General features: G+C 38.8%; 1 protein-coding gene across 3 annotated transcripts in view; it reads right to left on the reverse strand.

Annotated features, from left to right (window-relative positions):
- LOC141399046 (uncharacterized) overlaps window positions 1-23,487 on the reverse strand; it is a 116,747-nt gene that overhangs the window by 44,555 nt on the left and 48,705 nt on the right. For 2 of the 3 annotated variants that reach the window (XM_073977030.1, XM_073977029.1), the window contains exon 1: window positions 10,154-10,278. The exons of the other annotated variant lie outside the window; for it this stretch is intronic. In XM_073977030.1, coding sequence (XP_073833131.1) covers window positions 10,154-10,165 — 12 coding nt within the window. In that variant the 5' untranslated portion in view covers window positions 10,166-10,278. Of the gene's footprint in view, window positions 1-10,153; window positions 10,279-23,487 lie in introns of those variants that run through there. 3 annotated transcript variants of the gene reach the window in all.

The raw sequence follows: 23,487 nt of genomic DNA on the forward strand, positions 1-23,487 counted from the left end.
GACCAGTTTGTCTGCTCATAGAAGACCAGTTTGTCTTCTCATAGAAGACCAGTTGGTCTTCTCATGGAAGACCAGTTGGTCTTCTCATGGAAGACCATTTGGCCTTCTCATAGAAGACCATTTGGCCTTCTAATAGAAGACCATTTGGTCTTCTCATAGAAGACCATTTGGCCTTCTCATAGAAGACCTGTTGGTCTTCTCATAGAAGACCAGTTGGTCTTCTCATAGAAGACCAGGTGGTCATAGAAAACCAGTAGGTCTTCTCATAGAAAACCAGTAGGTCTTCTCATAGAAGACCAGTTGGTCTTCTCATAGAAGACCAGTTGGTCTTCTCATAGAAGACCAGTTGGTCTCCTCATAGAAGGCCAGTTGGTCTTCTCATAGAATACCAGTTGGTCTTCTCATAGAAGACCAGTTGGTCATCTCATAGAAGACCAGTTGGTCATCTCATAGCAGACCAGTTGGTTTTCTCATAGGAGGCGAGTGGGTCTTCTCATAGAGGACCAGTTGTTCAAAGAAGACCAGTTGGTCTTCTCAAAGAAGACCAGTTGGTCTTTTCGTAGAAGACCAGTTGGTCTTCTCATAGAAGACGAGTTGGTCTTTTCATAGAAGACCAGTTGGTCTTCTCATAGAAGACCAGTTGGTCATCTCATAGAAGACCAGTTGGTCTTCTCATAGAAGACCAGGTGGTCATAGAAAACCAGTAGGTCTTCTCATAGAAGACCAGTTGGTCTTTTCGTAGAAGACCAGTAGGTCTTCTCGTAGAAAACCAGTAGGTCTTCTCATAGAAGACCAGTAGAATAGCAGTTGGTCATAGAAGACCAGTTGGTCTTCTCATAGAAGTGTAGTTAAAAAATTCACAAAAATGTGCATCTCCTCAGCTAGTAAGAAGCCAGTCAGTCAACACATACCGAAATCAATAGCAATATACCACCCAGTAATGCCACAGGCACAACATCACTTACAAAGAAGTAAATAACATTTTGTTTGTCTGAAAAGTTTTTTCCTATGGTTTCCAAACCTCGTGTTCACTGCATGTTAGCGACTGACTGACTGAGTAATATTGTTTCTACTGTTGATGTTGTTGTCCGTGTTGTAAAGTAAGTTTACTAGTTGCCAATGTAGTTACATGCAGCTGATTTCTCCCAGCTATATTACCAGCTAGTAAAGGAACTCTAGACGTGGTTGGCAATATGCGCATTACAACATGATGCTTGTCTAACTGACTGAATGACACAAAAAACACACACAAAGTTTCGTTGCTGTTTTTAACATTAACGCGTCATTCGCCATGTTCGCATATCCGGCTGCATCCGGTTACTTTACTTCGTACAACATAAACAAACCTTTGTTTATTTTGGTCTACGATGCTGCTGATGTTTTTCGTGTTCAAAGGAAAGCAAGGGGAAAAAGTTTGTTATTGTATATTGGAAAACAACAGTGTAGTTGTAATAACAACATCGCAGAAAAATAATCGTGAGGGGTGATTATACTTCAACAGAATGAGATGTCGTAAACGCGAAGGATAGGAAAACGACTGCGTGTGTTGGTTGTAGTTAACCGAAAAGTGTGGGTTACGGTTGCTGTTGTTGTTGCTGCTGCTGTTAAAACTTTTAACATGGATTTATAAATTGTCGTTGTTGTGACATTAGTTTTATTTGTCTTTATTATTTGATATTTTCCCCTATTCTTGAAGTTCATTTCGCTTTCATCAAAAGTTAATTAAAATTAATGTTAAAGCAAAAATGGTGCATTTCTCTCTTTCTCTGCTTATTTTAAAGAAATACGCAGCACATTGTCCCCTTATTATATCGAATACAGTGAACCCCATTAATATAGTCCATTGACGGCGCGTGGACATTTTTTATGGGAAGTATGTTTTAATATAATAGAATCCTTCCCTTGAGCTTTGTAGATTATTCTTGGGTTATTGCCTCTAAAACATAGAATCTTTAATGAAAATATTTGTCGCTCAAGAAAGTCCACCTTTGGGCAATGGTTACTGTGAATGACTGGCTAGAGAAACAAGCGGTTTTCTTCTTGAGTCTCCGACAAGATAAAATCACATTTTCAACTTTCATACGACAATAATCTTTCTTTGACCTTAATTTTACCTTGCCATTGTTCTATAATTAGACTGTTCACTGTACATAAAAACGCAATGTAATCTATTTTTTGCAATGAATAACGGCAATGCGAAATCTGTTTAAGTTTTACTAATTAAATAAGCCATATTGAAATGTGTAATTAATTTTATTTTTTTGTTCTCTTTCTCTCCCTCTCTTTTTTGTCAGATGCGAACAATAACAGCGTATGGATAAAATATTCGAAGGCTATTGCGTCCCCGACAGCTGTTGACCTTTATTAAAAATATGTTTAAACAAGCGTAAGAGAACCACATTAATATAATGGAATGAAGGTGAACAAATTAACATAATATTTCGGATTCAAAGAGGCTTTTGAATCATTAATAGACATCGGATTTTTACATGTTTTTATACCCTCCAACATAGTATGGAGGGTATATTAAGTTTTTTTTCTGTTTGTAACACGTCGAACTAATTATTTGCGACAATAAAAAGTATGTATATATATTCAGGATAAAATTCTAAAACGATCTAGCCATGTCCGCCTATCCGTCTGTTGTAATCACTCTAACGTTCGCAATAATTGAGCTAGAGGGCAACATTTTGCACCCGAGTGTGTTTTTTCCATAGGCAGGCCAAGTTCGAAGATGGGCTATATCGGACCACAAAACATCTCCACCAAAAACCGTCAACATAGGTCCATGTTTTGGTATAGTCCGTCCCCATGTAACGGTACCTCCCGATGTTTGGTATTTTGAAAATTTTAGTACAAATTATTGACCGAACTATCTGTAATTTGACAGTTGAGGTTTCTAGTGATCACAAAACATCTCCTCTAAAAAACTGTCAACATAGGTCCATGTTTTGGTATAGTCCCCATATAGCGGAACCACCCGATTTTCGGTATTTTGAGGATTTTAGCTATAATTTTTAACCGAACTACCTGTAATTTAACATTTGAGGTTCCCAGTAGTCACAAAATATCTCCTTCAAAACTGTAAACATAGGTCCATGTTTTGGAACAGCCCCCCATATAATGGTACCTCCCGATTTTTGGTATTTTGAAGATTGTAGCTACATTTTGCGACCGAACTACCTGTAATTTGACGTTTGAGGTTCCCAATGGTCACAAAACATCTTCACCAAAAGCTGTCAACATATGTCCATGTTTTTGTATAGCCCCCATAAAACGGTGCCTCCCCATTTTGCCCGAACTATCTGTAATTGAACGAACTGTCATAGGTCCATCGGTACCTCCCGATTTTCGGTTTTTTAGATTTTATCTACAGTTTTTGATACAAGTATCTGCAATTCGATATTTGAGGTTCTCAGTGGTCAGAAAACTTCTCCACCAAAAAAATAGGTCCACACTTTGATATATCCATCTCCATATAATGTTCTCGACCGACTGAATACATTTTTTATGTGTTTTTATACCCTCAGTATTTATGCTAACGAGGGTATATACACTTTCAGACGGGCAAAATGTGCCTCATCGAAATAATGGTTTTAGACCCCAAGTATGTTTGGACGAAATGTGTTTCAGACTATTTGAAGTCGATTGAGCAATGTCCGTCCGTCTGTCCGTCCCCCACAAAAGTTCGAAAATGTTCGGAAAATTTGTGCGCACGATAACTCTTGAAGGGAGTAACCGATTTGGTTCACATTTTGCCCATCGTGAAATGTGTACCAGACTTAGATCAGGTTTCAATATGGACTCAATCGGTCCACTCCTTCGGGTACCTCCCACACAAAATTTCGGAAAAGTTAAGTTTAGGGCCTGCTCTCGAATCGCCTTGGTTTTTGTTGTTACAACTTGTATTCACTATCACCCATACGAAGGTACAAGTTTCATCAGGGGCAAGTCCATACTTCCTGAGAAAATAGGCTGATAGTTGAAAAAACCCCTATGATACCATGCGTAGTGGTTGGAGAGAAAGATAATTCTCCAACGGATTCCGTCCAAAATTTGGACTTCGTAATACTGAGTCCAAACTTAGTTTAAGTTCGAAGATAAGCCATATCGATCCACTCCTTCAGGTACCTCCCCCACAAAAGTTCAAAAATATTCGAAAAAATTGTGCGCACGATAACTCTTGAAGGGAATGGCCGATTTGGTCCATACTTTACACATCCTAATATATCTACCAGATATAGATCAAGTTCGAATATGGATTATATGTGTCCACTCCATCCGGTACCTCCCACACAAAATTTCGGATAAGTTCCATTTAAGACCTGCTATCGAATCACTTTGATTTTTGTTGATGCGACTTACATTCGCTGCCTCAATTGCGATGGTAAAAGTTTTTTCAGGGGCAAGTTCATTATTCTTGAGAAAACATCCCGAAGGATGTAAAAACCCCCTATGGCACCCTCATGGTCTATGTCGGTCCATTCCTTTTAGTACCTCCTCCGCAAAACTTTCGAATTTTAATCCTAATCAACATTTTTGTCGGTTCTTACGCCCAAAATTTTGAAACCCCCTATATACATAAGTTTTTTGGGAAAAAAGTTTTTTAATTTACACAGGCTGAGGGAATGTCTCGGTCAGCAAAGCCGACTGATACTTTTTTACTTGTTTTACCTTATTTAGGTATCAGTGGTCACAAAATGTCTCCGCCTAAAATTGTCGACAGGATAGAAAATAATTATTCCGCTTTAGTTCTGAATATTTTATGGTGGAGGGTATAAAAAGTTCCGCCCGGCCGAACTTAACGCTTTTTTACTTGTTTATTTTTTGTTATCCGATTGTTATCCACGCCTTCATAGACCGGTACCTCCCGATTTTCGTTATTTTGAAAGTTGTGGCCTCAATATTCCTCCGAAATGGCTGAAATTTGGTATTTAGTCTTCAGTTTGGGTATACAACTTTCCATATGAAATTTGTCGTTATACATAGGTCCACGCCTTCATATAGCTCCCATAGAACAGTACCTCCTGATTTTCGGTATTTTGAAGGTTATAACCTCAATATTCCTTCCGAAATGGCTGAATTTTGGTATTTAGTCTTCAGTTGGGTTATAAAATTTTTCATATGAAATTTGTCGGTATAGGTCCACGCCATAATATAGCCCCCATAGAACGGTACCTCCCGAGTTTCGGTATTTTGAAAATTGTGGCCTCATTATTTTATCGAAATGGCTGAAATTTGGTATTTAGTCTTCATTTTGGGTATAAAACTTTCCACATGAAATTTGTCTGTATAGCTCCACGCCTTCATATAGCCTCCATAAAACGGTAACTCCAAATTGGCGGTATTTTGAAGATTGTGACCTCAATAATCCTCCATAATCGCTGAAATTTGGTATTTGGTCTTTATTTGGGGTACTAAACGTTTCATTAGAAATTGTTTGTTATAGGTCCAGGCCTTCATATAGCTCCCATAGAACGTACCTTTCAATTTTCGGTATGTCGAAGGTTGTGGCCACAATAATCCACCGAAACGACTGAAATTTGGTATTTGGCCTTCATTTGGGGTACTAAACGTTCCACATGAAATTTGTCGTTATCGGCCCAACCCTTCATATAGCCCCCATAGAAAGTCGGTACATGTTCACGCCTTCAAAAAGCCCCCCTAGAACGTACCTCCCGATTTTCGGTATTTTGAAGGATGTGGCCACAGCAGCCCACCGAAATGGCTGAAATTTGGTATTCTATTTATAAGCAAGTAAAAAAGTGTCAGTCGGCATTACCGACAGATACATACATATATGTATACCCTCAGCCAATGTGAAGTGAAACTTTCATCTACGGACAGATCGAATGTATTTAAGGTCTCTTCAGAATTTTGTGGCCCTTTTTGGACATTTGAACTTGCCGACAAACATCTGGATTAGGAATTAACTGCCCTAAGACACAAATGTTGAACTTTTGTGGATGAGGTACCCTTAGGGAGGACCGATATTGGCCATTTTAGAAATTAAACTAAATTTTAACAAAATATAAGGAGATCCAAAGTTTGGACCATTCAAGTGATATCGCCATAGCATTTTGAGAAGCATTTTTTTAAATCTTGGCGATAAGTATCGGAAGTTGTGGACCGGTATTGCCCCATGAAACTAAGTTTGGATATAATATGACGAAGACCCAATGTTGGACCAAATTGGTTGAACAGTTCGAGAATTATTGTGCTCTCCGACCGCCACATATGGTGACATAGGCGGTTTTTTACACTTTTCGGGCTGTTTTCCCAAGAAATATGGACTTGCCCCTGAAAAAAACTTTTACCGTCGTACTGGAGGTAGCGAATGTAAATCGCTTTAACAAAAATCAAAGTGATTCCAGAGCAGGTCTTGAAGTGAACTTATCCGAAATTTTGTGTAAGAGGTACCAGAAGGAGTAGACAAATATAGTCCATATTCGAACCTGATCTATATCTGGTAGATATATTAGGATGTGCAAAGTATGGATTACATCAGTCACTCCCTTCAAGAGTTATCGTGTGCACAATTTTCCGAACATTTTTTTAACTTTGGTGGGGGAGGTACTTGAAGGAGTGCACCGATATGGCTTATCTTCGAGTTTAAACTATGTTTGGACAAAATATTTTCTCAGGAAGTATGGACTTGTCCCTGATGAAATTTGTACCGTGAATACAAGTTGTTGCAACAAAAGTCGAAGCGATTCGAGAGCAGGTTCTAATCTGAACTTATCTGAAATTTTGTGTGGGAGGTAGACGAAGGAGTGAACCAATTGAGTCCATATTGAAACCTCACTAAGTCTGGTAGACATTTAACGATGTGAAAAGTATGGACCAAATTGGTTACTTACATCAAGAGTTACCGTGCGCACAAATTTTCCGAACATTTTCGAAATTTTGTGGGGGAGGTGCCGGAAGGAGTGGACCGATATAGCCCATCTTGCCCCTGATGACATTTGTAACGTCGTATGGAGAGGAGTGAATATAAGTTGTTGCAACAAAAGTCGAAGCGATTCGAGAGCAGGTCCTAATCTGAACTAATCCGAAATTTTGTGTGGGAGGTACCCGAAGGAGTGGACTGATTGAGTCCATATTGGAACCTCATCTAAGTCTGGTAGAAATTTCACTATGTGGAAAGTATGAAACAAATTGGTTACATCCTTCAACAGTTATCGTGTGCACAAATTTTCCGGACATTTTCGAACTTTTGTGGGGGAGGTACCGGAAGGAGTGGACCGATATAGCCCATTTTCGAACTTAAACTAAGTTTTGGCAAAATATTACGAAAGCTAAATTGGGACCGAATCGGTTGATCCATTCGAGAGTTATCGTGCGCTCCGACCAGCCAGACAGACGGACATTGCTAAATCAACTCCAAATTATCTGAAACGGATTTCGTCCAAACATACGAGTACTTGGAGTCTAAAACCATTATTTCGATGAGGCACATTTTGCCCGTATGAAAGTGTATATACCCTCGTTAGCATAAATGCTGAGGGTATAAAAAGCCCTATCTATCGATATACTCGCAAATTTTTGCGCTTTAATCCTATCCATATTGTTTTGAAAACCCCCCTAAATTCGTAAGTTTTTTTTTTTTTTTTGGAAAAAAAGTATTTAAATCCACACAGGCTGAGGGTATATCTCTGTCGGCAATGTCGACTGATACTTTTTTACTTGTTTTGGTACCGTTTCACGCCTTAGTATAGCCCCCATAGAACGTACCTCCCGATTTTCGGTATTTTGAAGGTTGTGAACACAATAATCCAACAAAATGGCTGACATTTGGTATTTAGTCTTCGTTGAGGGTATAAAACTTTCCCCCAGAAACTTGTCAGTACAGCTCCAGGCCTTAGTATAGCCCCCATGGAACGGTACCTCCCAATTTCTGGTATTTTGAAGGTTGTTGCCTCAATATTCCAGCGAAATTGCCTAAATTTGTTATTTGGCCTTTATTTGGGGTATTAAATGTTCCATATGAATTTTGTCGGTATAGGTACATGCTTTAGTATAGCCCCATGGAACTGTACCACCCGATATTTGGTATTTTGAAGGTTTTAGTCTCATTATCACACCGAGTTAGCTGAAATTTGGTGCTTAGTCTTTGTTGGGAGTATAACAATTTCTCCCAGAAATTTGTATAGGTCCACGCCCACATGTAGCACCCATAGATCAGTACCTCCTTACTTCCGGTATTTTGAAGGTTTTAGTCTCATTATCACACCGAAATGGCTGGAATTTTTTATTTAGTCTTTGTTCGAGGTAAAAAGCTTTCTGATTGAAATTCGTCGGTATAGATCCTCGATTCGATATAGCCGCCATAGAACGGTACCTCCCGAGTTTCGTAACTCTGAAGGTTGTGACGTCAATATCCCACCGAAAGACTGAAATATGTAATTTAGTCTTCCATGTGGTTATAAAATGGTATATAAAACGTCCGTCCCAATAGAAGCGTACCTCTTGATTTTCGGTATTCTAAAAGTTTTACCGAAATATCGGAAATTTGATATTTAGTCTTCTTTGAGTCTAAAAACTTTCCTACAGAAATTTGTAGGTATAGATCGACGTTTTGATATAGCCCCCATGGAACAGTACCCCCAAATTTCGGGATTTTGAAGGTAAGCCATACTGTTTTACCGAACTTGCTGAAATTTGGTACTTAGTCTCGTTCATAAACGAAAGGAAACTAATTTTTCCATTTTACTTGAATACAACTCGTGGTGGAGGGTATAATAAGATGGGTCTGGCCGAACTGAACGCCGCGGCGTTCCTACTTGTTTTCGTATTAATATATCCCTCGGTGAATGGTGTTAAAACTCTTCATTTTATCTTATTATATGTTCAAAGGTTGTGTTGAAGTACAACTATTCGCCTATTGCAATTCTTCGACGAGAAGTTACATAAGTCAACGTTTGGGTATAACTCCGGTAACTTCGGATATCACGTATTTCGAAGAATATATCGATATTTTCCATTAGCTGTAATTTGGCATTACCAGTTCTCTGTGGACAGGAAATATCCTTGTCTAATTTATTTGCAAAGGGCCTAATTTTACCAAAACAAAGAACACACAATCTAACTTGTTTCTTCTTTACAATTCCCACCCATCTAAAAAATCTCCTACTAATGTGGCCAATAATGCCCAAAGGATGCTTTAGCAGTAGTAATGTGTTTATGTTTACCTCACACACACACATACATTTTACCCTTTCATTAGCCTAACTAAGAAACTAACATAATTATAGTTATGTCCTTCGAAGAATAGGAGGAAGCATCCTTTATATTCTCTGAACTCAAATGTTAAATGTGCTAAGCTTAACAAGCTCTGAACACCCTTGCATTGCAATTGCCAAATTAACACTTCTACGGAATTAAATGCTTGAAAGTCATTTTGAGCAAAGTACACCACTTCATGGGGAAAGGATTAACACAAAGAAAAGGATAACGAGAAAGAAAATGGCATGGGAAACAAATTTGCCGAAAGTGGAAGTAAGGCAACACATTTGCAGGAAAACTATTTCTATAATTTAACTAAATATTTAGTTAAATACCAAAAACATTGGCCTTAAATATCCCCCTTTTTGTAAAAGTTATTTTTTGGAAAGAAGCATTTTGCAACGAAAACATCTCCTAAATTATGCAGCAAAACTTTCTTGGACAAAATGTGTATTTTCCGTGTTAAAGTTTTAAGGGAGAATGCAAAAGGATAAAGTTAAATCGCAAATCCTTTGGCGTATAATTGCAGTGTCCGAAAACAGTAAACAAGCGAAAAGTGCAGCAAAAAACAAACTTAAAAAATACGGCATCAAGTATTTCACATTATTTTTCCGCAGCAGCACGTGAAGAGTTTTACCAAAAGACAAGAGTTTTTTCTCTCTTGCTGCTAAGTGTCCTTTTTACAATAAGCGGCTATTTTCACACACTTGTACACACACAATCCAACCGAGCATGCACGTTTTTCTTGTTTAAAAGTTTTTTTGTTGTATTCTACCACACAAATAAAGCAACACACATCTACACACATTTTACATAAGGCTTACAATGTCCTTTTGAAAATTGTTCGTATTGTTCTATTCTTCCTTTAGAATTTTCATTTTTGAAAAAGACGTTTTTTTTCCTTTTTCTTTTGTTAAATTTTACGCACCTTGAAAGCCATTTTTAGGGTTTGTTTTGTTTGTTTGTTACACTTCTTTGGGGAAATAAAGTTTTTGTTGGTTAGTCGAGTGACACTGTACCGTTTTGAAGTACGCTGAATAAACTGTCTTAGCCTGGGATTCTGCCACATTATTTATACCATTCATTTGCTGGCGGCTGCATTAAAGCCATACTTTAACATTAAAGCCCAAAAGTCTTAGATAAGCCCACATAAAGAGCAGCATTCGAATCGCAGTTGCGTTGCTGCAACTGCAATGTTGCAGTTGTTTACTGCTGCAGCAGCATCATCAGCCACCAGCGCCAGCAGTAGCAACCGATTTGCACTGATCAACAACTTAAGAGTTTGGAAAAACTCTTTAATGAAAAACTTGTTTTTCTTCATCTGTTATGATTTCGTTTTTATTAAGATTAAGTGTGAGTGATTTTTTTTTTGGTGTTTTTATTTTGCTAAATTACAAATTCACCAAAGAGAGATAATTGTGGGTACAGTGATGTGTAAAGGAAATTAAAAACAAATGTTGGTTATAGATGGATGACTAAGGAGTTTTGCTGCACTGAAAAGGTGTTCCTATACCGACGAATTTCAGTCAGAAAGGCTTTTACCCCCAACAAAGACTTAATACCAAATTTCAACCATTTCGGTGGTTTGTGGTGGCCACAACTTTCCAAATACCAAAAATCGGGAGGTACCGTTCCATGAGGGCTATTCGAAGGCATGGACATATGCCCAAAAATGTTCGGGGAGAAAGTTTTATACCCCCTATGCTAATATGGCTAAAACCTTCAAAATACCGAAAATCGGGTGGTAACGTTCTATGGGGGCTATACGAAGGCGTGGACCTGTGCCGACAAGTTTCTGGGGTAAAGTTTCATAAACTCAACAAAGACTATGTACCAAATATCAGCCGTTTCTGAGGAATATTGAGGCCACAACCTTCAAAACCCCGAAAACCGGGTGGTACGTTCCATGGGGGCTATATGAAAGTGTAGATCTATACCGACAAATTTCATATGGAACGTTTACTACCACAAATGAAGACCAAGTACCACATTTCAGCAATTTCGGCGGTATATTGCGGCCACAACCTTTAAAATGCCGAAAATTTGGACGTACCGTTCTATGGGGGCTATACGATGGCGAGGACCTATACCAACAAATTTTCGGGGAGAAAGTTTTATACCCACCAACAAAGACTAAGTACCAAATTTCAGCCATGTCACTGTGATAATGTAGCTAAAACCTTCAAAATACTGAAAATCGGGTGGTATCGTTCTATGGGGGCTACATTAAGGCGTGTACCTGTACCAACAAGTTTCTATACCAAATTACAAAGCTTTATCTTAAAAATTGCGAGCTGTATCTTGATTTTCCGCCATAGCCGGTACCAAGCCCGGTTGAGAAAGGACGAGGAAGTGGCTTAGTGTCCTGAATTTGCTGAAATATGCGTTTCAGGCAGTAGGAGTATGGATTGGGGAAAAAAATTACCTCAGCAGTACTAGTCACAAAAATGGTACCCTTCACAACGAGAAGGTTTTGCTATAGGCCAATAACCCATACATGTAAAAAAGTCTTATTACTGAAACGTCAAGAAATGAAAGAAGAAATCCCTCAAACCCGATGACGACCTTTGGCTTGAAAACAAGGATTATGATTGCAACATGGAATGTCAGAACACTCTCTAAAACATCCAAAATTGAGCAAGTATGTAAAGAATTTGAAAACTACAAAATATACATTCTCGGAATGTGTGAAGTGAGATGGCTACAAAACGGCGCACTTCCCTTGCCAAAAGGTTTTAAATTCCTTTACTCTGGTAACCTACACAATCGAAAAAACGGCGTCGGACTGCTACTATCATCCAAGGCGAACAATGCTCTAATCGAATTCCGCAACCTCTAAATTCCGCAAAATCTCCATATTCCAGTGTTATTCTTCGACCGAACCCGATGAAGAAGACAATAAATTGGATGCAGCAATTAACTCTGTCCCTTCTGGCGATATTAAAATTGTGTTGGGTGACCTAAATGCTAAAGTGGGTACGAACAACCATAACCTACGCTCTATCATGGGTCAACATGGTCTGGGAACCTATAGAAATAATAACGGAGAACGTTTAATAGATTTCTGCACACGTCATCGCCTATTTATTGATGGTACCAGATTCCCGCACAAAGACATACATAAGTACACATGGGTCTCTCCCGATGGCCGATATAAAAATCAAATAGATCACGTACTGATTAGCAAGCTGTTTGTTGGCTCCCTTATTGATGTAAAGACGCGTAGAGGTGCAGGTATTGACAGCGACCACAATCTACTGGTCGGCACCTTCAGCCTCCGTCCAGCAGCCATTGGAAAAAATAAGAGCGCAGTAAAATACAACACTATTAAACTACAGGATCCACAGACAAAAACTCTCTACAACAATGTCTTAGACACAGCACTACGCGGATTGCCAACTCATGATTGGGACAGCATTTCGTCTTCCTGTAAGGATACCGCCGAGATTACACTTGGTCGACGTCAAAATAATCGTGCCCCTTGGATAAACGATAATTCCTGGAGAGAAATCGAACGGAGAAAACATTTGAAAAAGAAATTACATCAGAAAATGTTCACACTCCAAAAGGATAATTAAAGAAGAATACCGTTCAACAGCAAATGCGCTAAAACACCTAGTGAACGTGGACAGAGAAAACTACTATAATTCTATAGCTGACGAAGCTGAAAGAGCAGCTAACAGTGGAAATCTGAAAGGGGTATATACAGCCGTTAAAAAACTGTCAGGAACACATCTGGGAAACACACCATAAAGGATAAAAACGGAAATGATATTCACTCTATAAGCGACCAACTTGCTAGATGGAAAGAGTATTTCTCGGATTCGACCGGAATACAAAATAATGCTCATACCAACGTGCTATCAATCTCACGACGTAACCGTCGTAGAGAAATATCAACATCAGCGCCTACGATGGAAGAAGTTTCAAAAGTGCTAAAGAGCTTACAAAACGAAAAAGCCCCCGGACGGGATGGCATTCAGGCGGGGCTTCTTAAATACGGTGAACCTGCTGTCATAAACCACATAACCCAAATTGTGCAAAATGCATGGAGAACGGGCGAAATACCGAAATCTTGGAAAGATGGTGTAATTGTAACTATTCCCAAAAAAGTTGACCTGAAAAATTGTAAAAACTGGCGAGGTATAACTCTGCAAAATACCATATCAAAAGTCAAGGCCCAAATACTTCTAAATAGGCTTTCTTCTGTGGTAGATACATTTTTGCGTAAAGAGCAGGCGGGTTTCAAGAGAGGACGATCATGCTCAGATCACATAAATGCACTCGGTATCATCATTGAACAGTCGTTGTAATATAACTGCCAATTGTATCTTCTATTTATAGATTTTCAACGTGCATTCGACACTGTGTCGAGACCAGCACTGTGGACCGCTCTAGCCGTAAAAGGTATCCCCGAAAAAATTATACAACTCATCGAGAAAATGTACCGCGATTCTGAAATAGTAGTAAACTTCAATGGTCACCTTAGCGATCCTTTTGAAACTAGCACCGGAGTTAAACAAGGTTGTGTGCTCTCGCCCACACTCTTCCTGATTCTTCTAGACACCGTTATGGAAAAAACAAATCGCGATGCACCACGAGGTATACAATGAACCATTTACATTTACACGACATCGATTATGCTGATGCTATATGTCCGATTGCACAAAACTTCCGCGACAGAACTGAAACTGCAAAAATTAGTAGAAAACGCTAGTGGAGTAGGCCTCAGACACAATATTAAAAAGACCAAACTTATGAGGATAAATACTTCAACTTCTGCAACTTTAAATATCGAAGGAGAACAAATTGAAGAAGTCGATGAATTCTGTTACCTTGGATGTATGCTATCAAAAAACGGAGGTTCAGAAGACGACATACAAATGCGAATAAACAAAGCACGTGCAGCATTTCTGTCTATTCATAAAATTTGGAGATCAAGTCGCATCACTCGAACACATTTTCTGGCCAAACTGGGTGACAAATGAACAACTACTAATGTTAGCCAATACCAATACTATTAAGTCACAAATAGTACGCAGAAGATGGTCGTGGGTTGGTCATATACTAAGAAGGTCATCAGATGATATTGCTAAAATTGCTTTGGACTGGAATCCTCAAGGGCACAGAAGACCTGGCCGCCCAAAAACAACTTGGCAAAGAAATATCTGGAGAGAATGTCAGCAAATAATGAAATCCTGGAATGAAGTAAAGTTACACCATGCAACATTTTTAAGGTGATCTTGTGCAAACAATTCGAACTGAGGATTTTTTGAAAGTACAGACCCAAACCACAAGTAACCCTAGTTGGGTGTTGTTGTGTCAGATCCAGCTCGGATTTTATGGCCCCATCTAAACATGGTTAAATATTGAGTTTTTAAAGAAATTCGGGGCTATATCTCTGAAACCAATGCGAATCTTCTGCTGACCTCTGAAGCAAATTTGTAGATAAGGACAAGAATAAAATATTTGGAGAAAAAATGAACTCGAAAAACTACATTTATTGCCTCAAATTTCAAAATATATGCAAAAATTCCACAATTTTTATACATTTCGCACCGTATCTCCAAAACCGTTAATTTTTTCTGAATATTTTCTTTTTGAAAAATATTCCCTGGAACGTATTACACAACTCTTCAGAACATGTCATTGTTGTAAAATGCCTATATGCCGTTGTTTTCAGTACATTTTTCAACGACGATTTAATAAAAATGTCAATAATGTAGTGAAAGCCGAAATGCGAGAATAAACTGTTGGTGTGAACTGTGTTTGAAATACGTGTTGTAAAAGGTATGATGCAAAATACCGCTGAAACAACATTAAGTAAGCATATTAGAGTTTCAGAATGTTCTAAAGAATTGTTGAGAATTTTATTTGGAAGATTTTTGCGAAAGGTTATTTGGTTCAACTCCCAATAGTTTAGCCGATATTGGCCAGAATTTCAGCAATTATGTAAAATTTTTTATATTTTGATGCCCAAGATGGAGTTTTTCTTAAATGGTCTTTTCAAAAGATGTGTTCTACTAGTTTAGAGCTACAACATTGCTAAAGACAGCAAGGCCAAATTCCTATTCGTTTCTGAGATAAAGGTCTGATAAATGCAAAAAAGTGTAAATTTAGCCCGGTTTAGATGAGGCCATAAAATCCGAACTGGATCTGACAGGACAAAACCATACTAGGGTTTTTGTAGTCTAAATATGTTCTTATGTTCTAAAAAATGCGTACTTGAAGTTGTTTGCATTTTCAGTGTTGCATAGTGTTATTAGCCAGAAACCGAAGCTCATGGAGAGAAATGATTGAAGCCATATGTTCCTAAAGTGAACCATTTATTTTTTTATATAAGTGAAATTATTGTATTGTAGTATAATTTATTTCTTGATTAAAAAAATTAATAAAGGACAAAAAAATCTTGATTTCAACAGACAGACGTGGTTATATCGACTTAGTATTTAACACTGATCAAGAATATATGTACATATGTACTGTATAGGGTCTCCGATGAATATTTCGGTGTGTTACAAACGGAATGACAAATTCAATTATACCGTCCATATTATGCTGGAGGGTATAAAAACGATACCAGGAAACGGTCCTTTATGACGACAAAGCCCAGGACTTTTCTTGGTCCCTCTTTTATTTAGATGAGCATTGACCTTCTTACGATATACAGCAGTGAGCGACAGATATGATAATCATTTGGTTTTCAATCAAATAACTCGACTTTAATTAGAATATTGTTTGAAGCTTGTTTCTGACAATGGTGTCGCCTCGACTTGCTAAGATTACCTATTGATTTGACCTCTCCTAGCTTTCGTTATGTTCAGAGTGGAAGGCACTAAGTACTCCCTATTGTCCGACTTTTGATGGGCACCTGGGTATGTACTCCCAGCCAGTCCTTTAGGAAAGTTCAAAGGAGACATGCCTAAGTACTCCTGGGTGGAACAATTTACTCTTCGTTCAATGTAAGATACATTGATCAATACTCCCTCATGTCCTCTGTGATTCGACTAAGTCCTTCTATTCGGCAGTACTACATGGGATGGTTAAACGTAAGGGATCTAACGGAACGATGACTACAGATGGGTAAGTGCAAGGACTAAGGGCTAAGAACACCATAAAGGGTTTATTTTTGACGATTTTAATACCAACATTGAAAAGGATAATATATTTGGTCTAACTGTTGCAACGGTTTATTGAATCACTGATAACGGAATGAGGCTGATAGACGACATAGCTGTAAAATATGTGTTAGGTATCAGTACCAGATTGAAATATATCGATTTCCATGAGGTTCCAGGTTCAGGTGCCAATCGTCGGGTAAGCGTTCTTTCTGCCAAATGGTGCAAACTAGCTGATGCATATACCTTATAAGCGTGTCGCAAACGGTTTTGAAAACCCTGGTTGGTAAGCCATCGGCTCCTGCAGCCTTATTGTTCTTCAGCCGGTTTATTGCTGTCTTTACCTCAACTTAGCCGGACGGTAGCAATCAGGGATGGAAAATTCAGTACAATAGTACTTTTTTCAGTACCATTTCACTATAAAAAGTACCCCCGCCGCCATTTCGGTATCATTTCACACACTCTAATATAAAAAAATTTAATGTGGAACTATAAATGTAAAACTCAATATTGTACCTTCATGTTGGGAATATACCAAAATATGAACTGATATTGATCATTTTCTTCGTGGAGCTATTCCACCCTTTGAGCATCCGAAATATCAAGTTACAGTCACTACGGCGGACTAACCACTTAAAAGACTTCACATCGAGCGGTATCGAAGTACATTCCAATATGAGAACCAACAACACCTCCTTTATGGGGGCTATATTAGTGCGGACAAACTATCGATAGTCTTGGCTATTGTTATGATTACAGACGTAAAATAATGTTTACATCGACCATCCAAAGGTTTTTGTGGACTATCTGTCACGAATTATTTAAAAAATAATTTGTTCATACTTCAATATAAAGAAGGCTGTTCGACAGCGATCAAAACGACAGTCGGACTATCGATAGTTTGTCAGTTCTAGGCTATTTAAAACGTGCATCTATACCTACATTCTCTATAGGAATGTTTTATACCCATATCGAATACAAAGTGTCTAAAACTTTTAAAATACCGTTCTATGGGGCTATATCAGAACGTGGACCCGCACAGAAAAATTTCTGGGGAAGAGTTTTGTAGCCCCAACGAAGACTAAATACCAAATTTCAACAAATTTGGTATGATAATGTGGCTCAAAGCTTCAAAATGCCGAAAATCGGGTATGAGAGCTATATCAAAATGAGAACCATAATTCTTCTCTGATTTGCTACCGATGCCTCTCTCGAGCGCTACAAGATGCTACTGATTGTAGAGTAGCCCTATATGCCGCCGTTTTCTCTCCGGTAGAAGCACGGCACTCCTGATCATACCATGGGTTCCTTGGTGGAGGTTTCTGGTGTCCCAGAATGGATTTTGTGACTGTTTGCACCGCGTGGGCAATACACTGCCACTGCACTGATATTTTATCGGGACAAGGAATGATTTGATTAAACAATATGAATATGCTGCGACTAACTGTTGTGATTACTGCTTACCGATGTCCAACTTCCGTAATGTGTCTGTTCGTACATTATTTGCTACGCTTAATCGGGTACGTACCTTTGCTGCTGCAAGGTGTTGGTCCGAGTCTATATTTGCTCCTCCGAAAGATCTTACATCCTACACGCTTGATGAATGTCTTCCATCTACCACAACGTGATCAATTTGATTTCTTGGTTTCTGCATTGGAACAACCATTTGATCTTATGAATGTCGAAATGTTTAAATCTGGTGCTGTTAACTACCATTTTTTTGCCGCTTTCAAGTCTATCAGCCTCATACCATTGTCAGACGTTTCACCGTGTAGACTGAATTACCCAACTGTAGGGTCAAAGATATTCTCCCTTCCAATTTTGGCATTAAAACCGCCGAGAATAATTTTAAAGTCTTGGGCAGTCCAACGGTCATATGTTTCTTCTAAGCGCTCGTAAAATATATCTTTAGGTTGGGTTAGGTCAGGTTGAAGGGAGGGGTGATGCAAGATCATACACTTAAGCCATACGTAGGCCTGTTGTGCGCCTTAATTTGGGGTCAGGATGGGGTTGCATATTAGAATATAAGAATTAAATAGCTAAATTCCAGATTATTTTGTTGATGTTTAACTCGATTGTCCTAATCTGATAAAGTTTTTGTATTATGTCGCTCCCTAGTAGCTGGGTCCTCAGATTTGCAAAGATGTGGCAATGACAGAGATAGTGTTCCAACGTTTCGTCGTCCTCTCCGCATGCTCTGCATTCACTGTTTTTGACACAACCTATTTTGTGCAGGTGCTCTGGTAGCCCAGGTGTCCTGTAAGGATGCCCGCCAGTCTACTGATGTCTTGTTTACTTAGTAAAAGTAGTTCCTTTGTTTTGTCCTCGTCTGGGTTCCCCATAGAATTTTGGTGTTCTTTTCCTTCTCTTCTTCTGTCTTTAGCTCTAGATGTGTCGCTTTTAAGGGCTTGGCGTTATCTAGACTCACTGTAGGTTGCTATTTCGTTACCCCTAATCCCGATATGCCCTGGTACCCATATATTGTGTACCGTACCATATTGGGAGTAGTTGTTTATAGACATAATACATTGTCTTGATTGTTATACATAGTTTTAATGGCTGCTTTGCTAACCGTTAAGATGTTTGCATTGGTGTGAGTGTCAAACCAGTTGAGACACTCTGTTATCGTCGGATTTCCGCCTAAAGGATCGTGTTATGATTCGGCAGTCAGAGAGAGATTCTTGTTTCCGGTTCAATGATAAAGAGACCCAGTCCGCAAACCTGCAGCTTCAAGCGGGAATCTGTGCCAGAACTACTTCTATTGTTTCAGGTATACGGTCCTATAATATTTTATAGACTCACCCGTTGTGACGCGTAGTAGGCTTTGGTGGTATGTTTAGTGGTCTCTTCCGCTCCACTCGCTCCACCTTGTAGCTCCGATGGCTGCTTCATACCTTACTTGAATTCTTATTGGATGCCACGCTAATGCTTATGCAACATGTTCTTTAGACTTTTTGCAATATCTTCACATTGCATTTTTGTCCATAGCTGTCCACCATACCACAGCCGCGTATGTTACGATCGGTCTAATTACGCATCTGTATATCCAGTGTATCATCCTAGGATTAAAACCATTTTGAGCTTATTGGTCCGTGTTGCTGTACGCAGCTGAAACATTGACAATTAAATCTGTGGATGAGAAAAAACTAGAGGGTTTTGAAATATGGCTATATCGAAGAACACTCAAGATTCCATGGACTGCTCGTACAACAAACGAAGATATTTTAAGATGAATGAATGCTGATAGACTGCGCCTGAAAATTATCCGAAGAAGAAAAGCAGGATACCTCGGCCACCTAATGAGGAACAACAAATACAAAATTCCACAAGCGATTCTCAAAGGAACTATTGAGGGTAAACGAACCAGAGGGAGACGAGAAACTACATGGTTACGGAATATACAAGACTGGACACATATATCTGATGAAAGAAATCTATTAAATTGTAAACTGTAGACAACTCACCATTACAGAATGAATATTATAAAAAATGCATGCACCAAATAGCAACATATTGTAATGAATGAACAAAAAATGTATGATCGCTAATATCCGAACACGGATTTGCAAATAAAGAAGAAGAGCTTATTGCCCTTCTACACGTTGACCATTCATTGTGCTTTGTTGGCCTTTTCCTGAATATGGTCTTTCCATTTAAGTTTCCTATCCAGAATTACTCCTATGTATTTAACTGTATGAGAAATATGTATTGTCTTAATTAGTAAAACTGGTTTCTCGAAGTGTCCCACGTTCGTTTTTCCGGGTTAACGTTAAGACCTCTCGGTCTGGCCCAGTTATATGTTATTTCGAAAGCCGTTTCTGTCCTTTTACAAAGTAGATTTGGATTATTTCCCCTTAGAAGTATTATATTCTGCATAGCAGTATTATCATCTGCATAGCAGACTGGGTCAAATTCCTCGTCGGCTTAGTAGTCTATTTATGGTTGTAACCCACAACAGAGGTGATAGGATCCCTCCCTGTAGCGTTCCTTGTCCAACATGGTCTCTTGTTACCTCAGCCTTTAGGCTAAAGAGAGTATTTACACTTTGATACGACCAAAAATGTGCCTCAAAGAAATAATGGTTTTAGACCCCAAGTATGTTTGTACGATATCCGTTTCAGACAATTTTGAGTAGATCTAGCAATGTCCCTCCGTCTGTCTGCCTGTCTGTCTGTCTGGCAGCCTGGTGCGCACGATAACTCTAGAACGGATCAATCGATTCGGTTCAAATTTTGGATATCGAAATATTTTGTCCAGATTCGATTTAAGTTCGAAGATGGGCCATATAGGTCCACTCCTTCAGGTACCTCCACCACAAATGTTCAAAAATTGTCGCAAAACTTGTGCGCACGATAACTCTTGAAGGGCGTAACCGATTTGGTCCATACTTTGCAACTCGTGAAATTTCTACCAGACTTAGATGAGGTTCCAATATGGACTCAATCGGTCCACTCCTTCGGGTACCTCCCACACAAAATTTCGGAAAAGTTCAGTTTAGGACCTGGTCTCGAATCGCTTTGATATTTGTTTACGCAAGTTGTACTCGCTGTCCTCTATACGACGCTGTAAGTTTCATTAGTTACAAAAACCCCTATGACACCGTGTGTAGTGGTTGGAGCGCAAGTTAACTCTCGAACGGATCTGCCGATTCGGTCCAAAATTTGGCATTCGTAATATTTTGTTCAAACTTAGTTCAAGTTCAAAGATGGATTATATCGGTCCACTCCTTCCGGTACCTCACCCACAAAAGTTCGAAAATGTTCGCAAAATTTATGCGTACGATAACTCTTGAAGGGAGTAACCGATTTGGTCCATACTTTGCACATTATGAAATTTCTAACAGACTTAGATGAGGTTCCAATATGGACTCAATCGGTAAACTCCTTCGAGTACCTCCCACACAAAATTTCGGAAAAGTTCAGTTTGGGACCTGCTCTCGAATCGCCTTGGTTTTTGTTGTAACATATTGTATTCACTGTCCCCTATACGAAGGTACAAGTTTCCTCAAGGGCAAGTCCATACTTCCTGAAAAAAACAGCCTGAAAGTTGAAAAACAAACCCTATGACACCATGTTTATGGGTGGAAGCGCAAGATAATTCTCGAACGGAAATGCCGATTCCGCCCAAAATTTGGCCTTCGTAATATTGTTTTCAAACTTACTTCAAGTTCGTAGATAAGCCATATCGGTCCACTACTTCAGGTACCTACCCCACAAAAGTTCAAAAAAATTCGGAAAAATTGTGCGCACGATAACTCTTGATGGGAGTGACCGATTTAGTCCATACTTTACACATTCTCATAATATCTTAAAGATATAGATCAGGTTCGAATATGGACTATATTTGTCCACTCCATCCCGTACCTCCCACACAAAATTTTGGATAAGTTCACTTTAAGACCTGCTATTGAATCCCTTTGATTTTTGTTGAAGCAACTTACATTCGCTGCCTCAATTACGATGGTAAAAGTTGTTTCAGGGGCAAGTCCATACTTCTTGAGAAAACAGCCCGAAGGGTGCAAAAATCCCCCATGGCACCCCCATGGTCTATGTCGGCCCATTCTTTTAACTACGTTTTCCGCAACATTTTTGAACTTTAATCCTAGTCAACATTTTTGTCGGTTCATACGACCAAAATTTTGAAACCCCCTAAATACATAAGTTTTTTGTGAAAAAAAGTGTTTCAATTATCACAGGCTGAGGGTATATCTCTGTCGGCAAAGCCGACTGATACTTTTTTACTAGTTTTGACGTCATGAAGGCCGCAGCTTATCCATCTATTCTTTAACACGTGGTAAATCCAGTACCTTAGGGTGTTGTCCACCTGAAACTCGTCTAAGGAGTGTCTCGTTGCTGACGTTGTTAAAAGCGAGTGTATACATCTTCATTTCGAAGATTCTTTCTATAGGGTGAACTACTTCGTGTAATGCGGCTTCCACTGATGTACCTTTAATGTATGCATGTTGTTTGTATTTCAGCATATCGTTGGAAATATTACTCTTTAAACTTATAGGGCGATAAGATTTTGAGTATTGTGTATCTTACCTTGCAAGATTTGGGAATAAGGGCTGCCCTTGCTTCTTGCCAGGCTATAGGAGTATACGCACTCCGAACAGTTTAGCATATGGTAATATTACTTTCAGCTATAAATCGGGTTCGAATGTCGACTATCTCGGTCCGGCTATCACAAAATTCGGAAAAATTTAAGTTTAAGATATCCTCTCGGATCGTTTTGAATATTTTTCAGCATATTGTCCTTGTGGCCCCTTTTAAAGTTTTTTTCGAGGGCAAGTCAATACTTTCTGAGATAATGACATAAAAGCTCCAAGAACATTGACGGAACCAACTTAAATGGCAAATCCACAAGATAACTTTCGCAGCGATTTTCTGATTGATCCAAACGTATCGTATTATTTCATAGATTCATATATTAGGTTGGAATATTTACTATATCGCTCCCGTGATTCGGGTACTTGCCACACAAAATTTGGGTAAAGTGCAGTTAAACAGGTCATCTCGCATCATTTGAAAAATTTCTTCTTTCGGGCGCTTTTGCTACGGCGCATTTTTCGGGGGCACTTACATACCTGCTGAGATAATGATGCAAAAGCTCCAGCCTGCCGACGCCAACTAAACTGGGTAGTACGTAAATAGCCCTCAAGGGAGAAATCGATGTGGTCCAAACGTTGTACATCGTGTTATTCCTTACATCCTTGAATTATGTCCGAATACCATATATATAGGAACTATATCGAAATCTGGTGAGAAGTAATAGCTTTCGACCTTTCAACCAACAAAATAAACATTCTCAATTTTCACTCGGATATCCTATCAGATTGCCATTCTCAACTGAAAACTGCATAACCTTTGTTAAGGATACAATGCAGGCTACATCTTGACTTACACAACTTGATGTGTTATTACTTCAAAATTCTATCGCAACAAAAGCACTGTGCAAAGTCAATCTCTTTTAAATTTCAAATTAATTTTTTGTCTTCAAAAAACAAAATTAGATTTTTTGCAATTTTGTTAATTTTTGCTCAGCAAATTGTATTTTCTTTCATTTTCTCATTCTCTTTTAGACGTTTTCATTGATTCACTCTTTGGCTCAATTGTCGCTGATTTGTTCAATTTGTTATTCAGCT

The sequence above is a fragment of the Musca autumnalis genome, unplaced genomic scaffold, assembly GCF_047663935.1.
Source record: "Musca autumnalis isolate F117 unplaced genomic scaffold, ASM4766393v1 scaffold_3, whole genome shotgun sequence".
Lineage (NCBI taxonomy): Eukaryota > Metazoa > Arthropoda > Insecta > Diptera > Muscidae > Musca > Musca autumnalis.